This window comes from Mesoplodon bidens (assembly GCF_964165515.1).
Source record: "Mesoplodon bidens genome assembly, chromosome: 12".
Lineage (NCBI taxonomy): Eukaryota > Metazoa > Chordata > Mammalia > Artiodactyla > Ziphiidae > Mesoplodon > Mesoplodon bidens.
In genome coordinates, this window is record NC_138168.1 from 6,907,677 (window position 1) to 6,919,915 (window position 12,239).

Consider the following 12,239-nt stretch of genomic DNA (forward strand, 5'->3'; position numbering starts at 1 on the left):
AGTTGCCTCCTGGAAAATAATCAAATGGTTACTTTTCTATAAAAGTCTGCCCTCTGTCTCTCAGCTGAACTGTCCTCTCTTCATTAGACAGGACTTTACATGAGTATCTCCAGCCACACATCCTACCTCACTTCACCTCTCTCCCCACCTTCACCCAGAGCCCAGTTCTAAGTGTTGGCATCCTTGGCCAAACATGCACCAGCTCATCTTGATTATCTGAATGGTCATTGTGTTCTTCCCCCTTGATGGCAAATGCACAAACTGGTTAATGTGACCCCAGTCAAATAAAATTTGGCTGCATTCCCATTTCTAACTACAAGGTGTTTTTTTTAATAAAATGAAAGAATTAATAAATTCATCCAGCAAAGTTGCAGGACAAAAAAACAACACATAAAAATCACTTGTGTCTCTATACACTAATAATATATGATTGGAAAAGGAAATTAGGAAAATAATTCTATTTACAATAGCACCAAAAACGCCCACAAAACTTAGGAATAAACCTAACCACGGAGGTAAAAGGCTTGTACACTAAAAACTACAGAACATTGCTGAAAGAAATGAACGGAGACACAAAAAATGAAAAGACACCCATGTTCATAGACTGGAAGACTTAATATTGTTATGATGTCAACGTTACTCAAAGCAATCTAAAGATCCAACATATTCCCTATCAAAATCCTAATGGCATTTTTTGCAGAAATAGAAAAGAAAAACCTCCTAAAATTCATACAGAATCTCAAGGGACCTCAAATAGCCAAAACAAGTTTGAAGAAGGACAAGTTAAAGAAATCATGTTTCCTGATTTCAAAACATATTACAAAGTGACAGGAATAAAAACTGTGGTACTGGCACAGACCAGTGTAACAGAATAGAGTCCAAAAAAATATAAATGCTCACATATATGGTCAAATGATCATGAACAACGGTGCTAAGACCCCTCAATGGGGAAAGCACCGTCTCATCAACAAATGCTAACAGGAAACCTAGATATCCACACTCAAAAGAATGAAGTTGGACCCTTATCTTATACCATACACAAAAATTAACTAAAACTGAATTAAAGACCTAAACTTAAGACCCCAAACTACAAAATTGCTATAAGAAAACCTAGGGGAAAAGCTTCATGACACTGTATTTGGCAAGTAATGATTTCCTGGATATGACTTCAAAGGCACAGGCAACAAAAACAAAGACAGACAAATGGGACTACCTTAAACTTAAAAACTCTTGTTCATCAAGAGATATAATCAACAGAGTGAAAGGCAACCTAAGAATGGGAGAAAATACCTGCAAAATACATATGTGATAAGAGGTTAGTATTCAGAATATACAAAGAACTCTTACAACTCAACAGCAAAAAGCCGAATAACCCAATTGAAAACTGGGCAAAGGACTTGAATAGACATTTCTTCAAAGATTATATACAAGCTCAACAACACTAATCATCAAAGAAATGCAAATCAAAGCCACAGTGAGATATCACCTCATGCCCATTAGCATAGCTACTCTCAAAACAAAACAAAAACAGAAAATAACAAGTGTTGGCAGGGATGTGGAGAAGTTAGAACTCTTGTACATTATTGATGGGTTTATAAAATGGTGTAACCACTATGGAAAACAGTACAGCAGTTCCTCAAAAAATTAACAGTAGAACTACGACATGATGCAGTAATCCCACTAATATGTACATATCCCCAAGAATTGAAAACAGGATCTTGAAGAGATATTTGCAAACTCATGTTCATAGCAGCACTATTCACAATAGCCAAGGGGTAGAGGCAACCCAGAGTCCATCAATGGATGAGTGGAAAAACAAAATGTGATACATACATACAATGGAGATCTTAAAAAGGAAGGAAATCTTGTCACATGCTTCAATGCTATAGGCTAGATGTTTGTATCCCCTCAAAATTCATACATTGAAATGCAGATGCCCAAAGACCTTTGGGAGGAGAGTAGGTCACGACAGCAGAGCCCTCGAGGATGAGATTAATGCCTTTTATAAAAGAGGTCTGGGACTTTCCTGGTGGCACAGTGATTAAGAAACCACCTGCCAATGCAGGGGACACGGGTTCGATCCCTGGTCCAGGAAGATCCCACATGCTGTGGAGCAACTAAGCCAGTGTGCCACAACTACTGAGCCTGTGCTCTAGGACCCACAAGCCACAACTCCTGAGCCCATGAGTCACAACTACTGAAGCCCATGTGCCTAGAGCGCATGCGCTGCAACAAGAGAAGCCCCCGCAAGGAGAAGCCCGTCCACCACAACGAAGAGTAGCCCCTGCTCGCTGCAACTAGAGAAACGCCGCGCACAGCAATAAAGACCCAACGCAGCCAAAAAAAAAAGAGGACCGAGAGAGCTCCCTTGCCCCCTTCACCACGTGAGGATACTACAGGAAGTTGGCAATCTGCAACCTAGAAGAGGGCCTTCACCAGAACCCAACCCTAGTATAACCCTGATCTTAGACTTAACTCTGAGAAATAAATTTCTATTGTTTGTAAGTTACCCAGTCTGTGGTATTTCGTTATAGCAGCCTTAATGGACTAAGACATACAAGATGGATGAACCTTGAGGGCATGATGCCAAGTGAAGTAAGATAGTCACAAAGGACAAATACTGGGACTCCCCTGGCGGTCCAGTGGTTAAGACTCTGCGCTTCCACTGCAGGGGGCACGGGTTCAATCCCTAGTTGGGGAACTAAGGTCCCGAATGCCTCGCGGCGTGGCCAAAAAACAAAAACAAAACAAATAAAACAAAGGACAAATACTACATGATTTCACTTTTATGAGGTCTCTAAAGTAGTCAAATTCATAGATATAGAAAGTAGAACGATGGTTATCGGGGGATGGGGGTAGGGGACAAACAGGAGTTATTTAATGGGTATAGTCTCAGTTCTGCAAGATGAAAAAGTTCTGGGAACCTGTTTTACAGCAATGTGCATACACTTAACGTTACTCAACTGTACACTTAATTGTGGTTAAGATGATAAATTTTATGATGTATGTTTTTATCACAATAAAAAAATTTCAATAAAAAATAAGAAAAAATATAAAGAAATCCAATTTTTTTTTCTTCTGAATGGGGAGGTAGAAAAGAAATGGGAGGAAATGTTTTCCTTTTGTGTAGATATGTGTGTTTTTATTTCTAGTGCATTCCACACATGCCAGCTCCACAGAGAGAGAGAACAGAGTTTAAACCTTGAATGTGAGGATCTGAGCTTTCTAAAATGAGAAAAGCCTATAGGCATTGGGATGTTGACCTTTAGGAACCCATTTCCAGAGAAGAATCGTGCTTATAGTAGGACACTTCAGGGAAACAGCAAGGACAACCAGTCTGCCCCAATAAGGGTTCTTGCCTACAGACAACTGAAACAGACACTGGCAACTTAAAAGGAAAAGAACGTATGAAGGTATAGCGGGGAGCTCACAGAATCCACATTAAGCCTGGAGGACCAGTTTAGAAAACAGGAGGAACTTCCATGTCTGGGGAACCAAGAACACACCTAGGCCACACCCCAGGATCAGCCTCTTTAGGACACCAGCCATGTGGTGTCCAGCCACCAGGCTCTGCCTGGCCCCATCACCCCTGGACACTCACTGAGCCACCTCCAACTGATGCTGTGTTTTGGCATCATTTCCTCAGTGTCCAAATCTGGGGTGGGAAGAACTGATTGGACATGCCAGGGAGCTTCCATTCGGTGGGGAATTCCTCCCAATAGGCAGGATTTTCATGTGCTAAAGGAGAGAGAGAAGGCAGTTGTCCACACTGGTTAGCAAGCAGCTTAGCAGCTGTGTATGTCTCACATGCCTGGATCATCCAGTTTAAAACAAAGTAATAAGTTTCCAGCCAATTCCAGGAAACAGGAGAATCTTCATGCTTACTGGATCCTGTCACTTGCAATATGGCAGGTTTCCACAGGTTATCTGACCAGATACGACCACTCATAAACTATTACCGGGCAATGCAAGGTGCACAGAAGCAGGCGGGACGCACGAGGCCATGGCTCATTGCCCTCAAATGTTTTTGCTTTTGTCCAAGTCGAATGTATTTGACCTTGATAAGAGCAGACACTGTCTTCAAAACTCCTGCCAGAACAGACTACGAAGACAGAAGGGATACACCAGCAGCGCTATCACACTGCCACGCGACTGACACTGCTCGAGCAGCCATTTATCTGGCACAGTTTAATCAATATGGAAGCCTCTAGCCAGCTCCCAGTCTACCTGAAAAAACCTCCATAGACTCTATAGGGCAAAGATACACAGAGATTTAGAAAGTCATAAAGAGGTGGAAATAAAGGGAAGGAATTAACTTTATTTCACATCACGTTCTTTTTTATTCATTGAATACATTCCTCTCCTCTAAGGGCTCTGAAGACTTCGGCTTTTATGGTGATAGAGCAAACATGTTTCTGCCTCCTTCCTCTTGAGAGGTCTATGAAACAACAAGGATTAAAAAAAAACCAGCAACAACTCCACTTTTAAAATAAACTTGGGAGATGTCAACAGCCCTGAACCATGTATGCAGGACGTGGGTAGAGAAATGGAGAGGGAAGTCAAGAGCAGAGGATGGTCAAACCTCAGTGTCTGCAGAGGCAGCTTCGACAAGAAATAGGCTGCATTATTATAGAAGAATAAAGGTTATTATTGTTGTGCAATGTTTTTACATCACGATCTCATATTAGGGAAAGTATATGGTTACCAAGAGTGTATCCCATTCATGATTACAGCGTCTAGAAAATGTACTTTTGTGCCTGCAGACCAAAATAAGATAATGGATGAAAATGTGTATGAGCTGTACAGTTCAAAATAAAGCTATTAGTCAAACGGTGCTAGAAAACTTAAAACAAAAATCCATTGGTTCTCTGTTCCTCAGACTTTGCGGCTGTGAAACTGCCTTTATTCTGGTCTTACAGTTGAATGGCAGTTTCGGTGGGTATAGAGTTTTAGGAGTACTTTAGAAACAGTGACAAATATCCTGGGAAGTGAGATAGATATTATCGTCCTTTGCTAAAGATGAGAAAATTGAGATATAAAGAGATAAGTGACTTTCCAAAGATGTCAAGCCAACATAAAGTAGTACTAGAACTCAAATCTGTGTCTAGTGCCAGGTTCGGTTTTCTCTTCATGACATGTAAAAACACTGGGCACAATCTTTATGGCTTTATGTTCCAGCATTTCATTCTCCCTCATGTTCTTGGAGAACTGTTTCCTTTCCAGCCACCAAAAGCACTGTTATCCTTTTTCTCCACCCTAACGAGCACCAGGTTATTTATTTCACCTTGAGCACCTGTGCATTGTAGCCCCTTCCCCTTCTCCTGGCCACCCTTAAAGAACTGCAGTTCAGGTCTCAAAATAAACACTGACTTACATACTTAAAGCTATGGCAGAAAGCAAATCCTAACTACTCATTAGGGAGACATTTCTCACTTTTTTTTCTAAACCGAAGAGGTGAGAAGGAAAATAACTAGTCGAAAGTGCCTTCATCTTCTCAATGCCACATGCAGCAGGAAGGCAGCTGATGTATTTTAGTTGTTCATCGTGATCCATCTGGCTCATGATCATAAAAAAGTGAAACTCTGGTTTATAATCAGCCATTAGCAGTTTTTTTACACTATAGAGAGAAAAAGATTCAAGAACAATGACCTCTTCCCCTCTGCCCCCCAAAATGTATTAATAAAAAAATACGCTTTAAAATGTAGAACACTGGGCTTCCCTGGTGGCGCAGGGGTTGAGAGTCCGCCTGCCGATGCAGGGGACGCGGGTTCGTGCCCCGGTCCGGGAGGATCCCACATGCCGCGGAGCGGCTGGGCCCGTGAGCCATGGCCGCTGAGCCTGCACGTCCGCAGCCTGTGCTCCGCAACGGGAGAGGCCCCAGCAGTGAGAGGCCCGTGTACCACAAAAAAAAATATATATATATAGAACACAGTAAACACACACATACGCGGCTTCCCTTCCCACCCCCTTTTCCCACAGCAAACAGGAAGGCATAGTCTGTGACCTTGGACTCATACACCCTCTCGAATTCACCCTCTGTTGGACTGGTGGAACTGACTAGGTACTAGGTAAGGAGGTCAGTGAGCGTTGAAAAACACCCAACTGCTCTCCAGACGACTGTTTTGAATCAGGCAAAGAAATGATGAGGTAACAATCACTTGCTACTTACTCCACAGTACCGGTTCCCATTAAATATCTGCGGTGGCAGAGGGTTGCCCTGGGCGGGCTTCTTCTCCGGGGGCACGTTCGTGTACATCCACTGCCTCTGCTCTTCCGACATCGTGATGTCCACCTCCTCAAACTCTATCTTGTTGGCCTCCAGAAACCTAACCACATCCTGCTGCTGCTTCTTTATCTGCAGACAGAAGACAAACACATAAGGAGAAATGCTCCTCCAAAACCCAGTGGAAATATTTCCGATTTGAACTCGATGTGAGTGCTCATCGTCAGAGGCCACTGAGCCAAAAAAGAGAGGTGATTTTTGCAGACGGCACACGCTGTCCACTGCCTGGTGATCCTCCAGCAGACGCCTCAGCAAGTGCTGACACAGTGATTTCTCCAAGAATTCTGGGGCACAACTCCGCCGGTCTGGGAGGGACAGACGAGGTCTGAGGTGGGAGATTCACTTAGTTCTCAGGGGGCCATCACTACCCACTCCCAGCCCCAGAAGTTGACATGTACAGTCACGAAAGCCCTCTCTGTCCCCAACCAATTGAAAACCACAGAGCGCCCATCTGAGATGTCGACACTTCATTGATTCCTGGGAGAGGCAACATTCTTATTCCCCTCAGCAGCCTCTTTCAGATATTCCACAGCTGTAGCCACTGTCAGGAAAGCATCCTTTCATCAATTCACAGGAGTCAAGTGTTCTCCACTTCCAAGGTGAGAGTAAACAACAAGCACCATCCTACTGTGAACTCTCTGTCTTAACCCTTCTTTTTCCCCTGATGGTGCACGTTTCCTTCTCCAGTCACTAGGGGTCAGGTACGCTCTTGAGGAGCTGCAAACGTATCTGCGGGTTTTCCAGATGGTACCAACCTTCTTAATGGAAGGGACGGATTAACTCATTGAGATGCGGTGACAGTATCCAGGTGTCTTACCCACGGCACGTAAAACACGAGAAAACAAGTGTGCTTTGTCTAAACGATCTTGGGAAATCTGCAAAAAAAACAAACTGAAGCGGCGAAGTAAACGTTATGATGGCCGAAGAAAAGAATCATTTGAGAAGTGAAGCAGCTAGAAAGACCTCTGGACAAAGAAAATAAAATGCTTCACAGACAGATTGTCCCAGCCAATCCTCTCCACCCCACCTCAATCCGACGGCTCCCCAAAAGCCTCAGGGACATGTGTCTCTGATCACTGGGTTCAAGTCTGTGAATGACTAATGACCAGACGGCATAGTTAGTATGGACAGAAATAAAAGGCTGGCAAGAAAGGACATCGGGCTTCCCTGGTGGTGCAGTGGTTGAGAGTCCGCCTGCTGATGCAGGGGACACGGGTTCGTGCCCCGGTCCGGGAAGATCCCACGTGCCGCAGAGCGGCTGGGCCCGTGAGCCATGGCCGCTGAGCCTGCGCGTCCGGAGCCTGTGCTCCGCAACGGGAGAGGCCACAGCAGTGAGAGGCCCACGTAACGCAAAAAAAAAAAAAAAAAAAAAGACATCTTTTAAGCACAATAATATTATAAAAGGAGAGAATTACTGTATGGTTGTAAATCCAAGTTGAAAATGATATTATCTCCATTTCTTGAATTAAGCTATTTCTCACGTCTGAAAAAGTTAACTTTTTCTCCTCACTCATAGAATTTCAGAATATATATTATTTTGTAACTTCGGTGTGCAAAAAAGTATCATCCATCCTACTTAATCTCCCCTTACAACTCTACCAGGTAGAGTTTATCGACCCTGAGGCTGAAGGCGTTCACCTATTTTGATCCAAGTCCTAGTGTGCGTTCTTATCAAGACAATCATGTCACTGTCCTAAAATCCTTCTTTAGTGGGTCCCCACTGGCCTTTGTAAAGCAAACAAAAAGTTACCTACAACCCTACTATCCAGACAGCCACTGCCAAAATTTAAATAGAGGGAAGGGTCTGGATTTAATATCCATATTTGGAGCTCTACATACCCAGCACATTTCAATTGTTCCTGAGCATGATCAAAAATGAAACTTATCCATAGTCAAACCTTGGTTTTCCATATATAATGTACAGACATATAACATCCACCACGACTCCAAAATGCGGGTGCTTAAAGGCTCAATATGAGGATAAATCAAGACATGTACACAGCTTCTTTACTCCCCCCACCTCCTGGCCATAAACACATAGGGACACACACACACACACACCCACACACACACACACACACAAACAGGGTATTTATTGCTGGACTATAATCCCCTACCGCTCACCTGGTCTTTCCTTTCACACAATCACACCTGGTAAAAAACTGCACCTTGCCCCTTTCACTGAACAATAAATGTATCATGAGCACTGCCCTCTGTCATTGAAAATTTTTCAGAAGTATGAATTTTAATATCTTCCTGGCAATTCCATCATGTAGATATACAGTTAACTATTACTCTATTGTTGAATACTTAGCATGCTTGTAGGTTTCACCACTAGAAATAATATCATCTTTATATATCTTTGATGGTATAGCTCAAGACTACTTTAGGACAAAGCCCTGTGAATGAAACCCAGGTGAAAGGGCAGAGATATTTCTCAGACTCCTGAAGGACTCAGGGTAAAACTGTCTTCCATCAAGGCCACCTCAATTTACATTACCATTAGTCTAAGAGTGTCCATGTCTCAACACCCCTCCTCCTTATAGCCAATATTTGAAAGTTACATCGTAGAATATTAAAATTCAAATGACGTGAGGTGATGGATGTTAACTAATTGTGGTAATCAATTCACAATATATACATACATCAAATCATTATGCTGTACACCTTAAATTTATACAAGTGTTGTATGTCAATTATATCTTAATAAAACTGGGGAAAAAGGGTCGCTGTTTTAAGAAAAAAATTCAAATGCATCATTATACCCTATCAATGCTCAGGAAGCAAAGCACAGTTCCTCACCAACACTGGTTATGGCTGATGGTAGCATGAGGTGTGAAATGTAAGTAATTATATCTGTATTTTAAGAGGAAAGCAGGAGAGGCACGACCAGCTTTGTGTTTCAAAGAGATCACTTTAATACTATGCAGCTTAAAAAGAAAAAAGGAGAAATTCTGTAAGTACTGCTAACACTGCTATGAAAAGGTCCCCAAGATGTATACATGGAAAAAAAAAAAAAAAAAAGAGCAGAACTGTGTGTAAACTAGGCACATTTTTAAAAAAAAAAAGGAGAAAAATAGGAACACTTTTGTATTTACTTGTATTTTCATTTTTTAGAAAAATGCTTGAAGGTTTATATAAGAAACTAACAAAAACGGTTGCCTGGGGGGTGGGTGGGAACTGGAGGATGGGGACAAAGTGAGAGCAAGAGTTTTCACTCTATGTGTGTAAACCTTTTGGAAAAGTGTGAATGTGTCAACATTCAAAAGATTAAAGGGAAGAAATTTAAGAGAGAAAGAAAGCCTCCCATAGAAAACAACCTGGAGGGGGGCAGGAGTCCATGGCCATAGAGACCAGGGGCATTTCGTATACATCAGCAGGACATGAAGCTGGACTTGGAGCGTTTCGTTACTTGCTGGCCTCCCTGACTCCTTACACTTAGAAGAAAGGCCAGATGATTAAAAAGAAAAGAAAAAAAAAAAGAGCTACAAATCCTTGTTCCCCCACTTATTTACTGGGAGAGTTTGAGCAAGCTACTTAATCTATGCCTCAGTTTTTCCATCTTTAAAATGGGAATAATAGTATTACCTGCTTCACTGGAATATTGTGAAGGTTATAGATAAATTATGTGTAGCTTACAATATTTATTGCCTGGCACATAACAGTGCTGTAAAACGTCTTAATTATTATTGTTGAATTTGTTATTTGACATCACATTAAAAAAAAATCTTTCAGAATGCAGTGTCAGGGAAAAGTTCACTTTTTTGAGACAAGGTGAAACAAATTATCATATTTTGCTTTGCTTTTGTTGAAGTTTAGAAATAATTTTAGCACATGTTCAAAATTTTTAAAAATTAAAAAAAAAAAAAGAGCTAAGGCCACAGAAAATTAATACGATAGCAGGTCACCCAAATAAACAAAGGGGAGAAATTGTACTCCAGAGAAGGAAGTTTCAAGGGGATGTTTGTGACATTAGCCTCAGGAAGGAAGATGAGTCACGGCAGCAGGGCTGTTTTGAGATCTCCCAGGTGAACGCGGCTGGAACTGTGGAAGCCCAGGGATGAGCGGCAGGGACAGGGCAGCGCAGGAGGTGGGGCCTGGGAGAAGCCGGGGTCATAGGTCACGGGAAGGGCTTTCCTCGTGACAAGAGGAAGCCGTCAAGGGCACTGCACGGCCGGCATAAACCCAGGGTTCAGATAACAATAACATATACCGTCACTTCCTTAACACAAAGAGTTTTATTTACGTTTCAACCGTTCTGAAACAAAACGCACCTTGCAATCAATATCAAAAGAAGTTTGGGGAGAGAAATTTGTGGAAGAGAAGTAAATTGCGGGGCGACAGTCAAGGCCTTCACCCATGTCAATTTAGCCATGGGTGACGGTACCTGTAACTCACGTGACTGTTTTTTTTTCTTCAAACACACTTAGAAGCCATGGCAGATAACGCTATTTATCCAGTAGCCCATCTCCCTTTCTTTCTTAATAACCGAAGCCTGATTTTGTTTTAGAAAGCAATGTGCTCAGCTACAAAAACTTGTTGACCCAACTCCTCTGCAGCTACGGGTGATCACAGAACACAGTGCTGGCCAGTGAGATGTGGGGCGTGTGCTCCTTGGGAAGCCTCCACCGAATGAATGAAAAGACAAAGCCCATTTTGCACTTGGTGACCCTTCTCCCTTCTCTCTTGCAGAAATGCACCCGTGGTGCCCAGAGGTGCAGAAAGCACTTGGCAATTGTGAAAACCAACACCATATGCAAGAATGGCGGTGGTCAAGCAGAATGACAGGAACCTGGGTTCTTGATGACATCTTACAGCTGCCACACGAGTCTTGTGCAGCCCACTCTAAACCTTATTAGACAAATAAAACCCCTAATTAGTTAAGCCACTTTTTAGCAACTTTTCTACGGCTTGCATCCCAATGCAATGCTACCTGGAAAACTCTTAACTGCTACATAAAATGTCTTCGGCAATACTGTAGTATGATGGATTGAAAATAAAAGCTATTATTGCACAGCAGAGCCTAGAAATAAAAGCTGTAAGACAAAAAAAAAAAAAAAAGCTGGATAAACAGACGAATTTTCATTCTTTTCTTTGTGAAGCAACAGCAAAGCTGTTGCACCTAAAACAGGCAGATACCTGCAAAAGCATGAGTTGCATTCCACCTTATCTTTCAAACGTACACCATTACACGTCATCCAAAGCAATTAAGGGGAACGGACACTGTTAAATCTCTTGGGCTCTATCTCAGGGAGGCCCACGGGCCAGTTCTAGCCCCACTAACTGTGTTTTTATGGCCCACAGCCAAATATAATCTTTATCTTTTTAAATGGTTGGGGGGAAAAAATCAAAAGAATGATAGTATTTCATGACATATAAAAATTCTATGAGATACAAATTTCAGTGTCCATAAGTAAAGTTACATTGGAAGACAATTACATCCGTTCATTTACATGTTCTCCCTGGACGCTTTCGTCCTAGAGAAATTAGCATAATTGAGCCATTGTAACAGAGGCTGTACCGTTCCCAAAGCCTAAAGTATTTAACAACTGCCCTTTTCAGAAAAAGTTTGCCAACTCTACGCTAGATCACAGATCTTCATTTCCGGCTCAAAGCTCACTTTCTCAGTGAGGCCTTCCCTGACTATGCGATTTTACACTTTTACCAGCCTCCCTCCCCCAAAACTCCCTATTCCCTTTCAGGCTTGATTTTACCATAGCACATAGCATCTGACATACTGTTGTTTTACACATTTGTTTGTCCACCTCGTCCTACTAGAACACAAATTCGGCACAGGCCAAAGCCCCTGGGGCAGGGGATTTTTGTCTGCTGTTCTGCTCACTGCTGGATCCCTGGGGTCTAGAATGGTATCTGGCACAGTGCAGACACTTAGTAAACGGCTGTTAATGAACAGCCAGGATTTTCACAAGTACAAGGACTAGTGTAACAGCAGTGC

The 12,239-nt window shown here is 42.4% G+C and overlaps 1 protein-coding gene across 1 annotated transcript in view; it reads right to left on the reverse strand.

The window, feature by feature from the left end:
• SH3BGRL2 (SH3 domain binding glutamate rich protein like 2) overlaps nt 1-12,239 on the reverse strand; it is a 60,157-nt gene that overhangs the window by 15,861 nt on the left and 32,057 nt on the right. Inside the window, exon 2 of the mRNA XM_081250659.1 lies at nt 6,170-6,355. Within this exon, the coding sequence (XP_081106785.1) occupies nt 6,170-6,355 (186 nt within the window). The remainder of the gene's footprint in view (nt 1-6,169; nt 6,356-12,239) is intronic.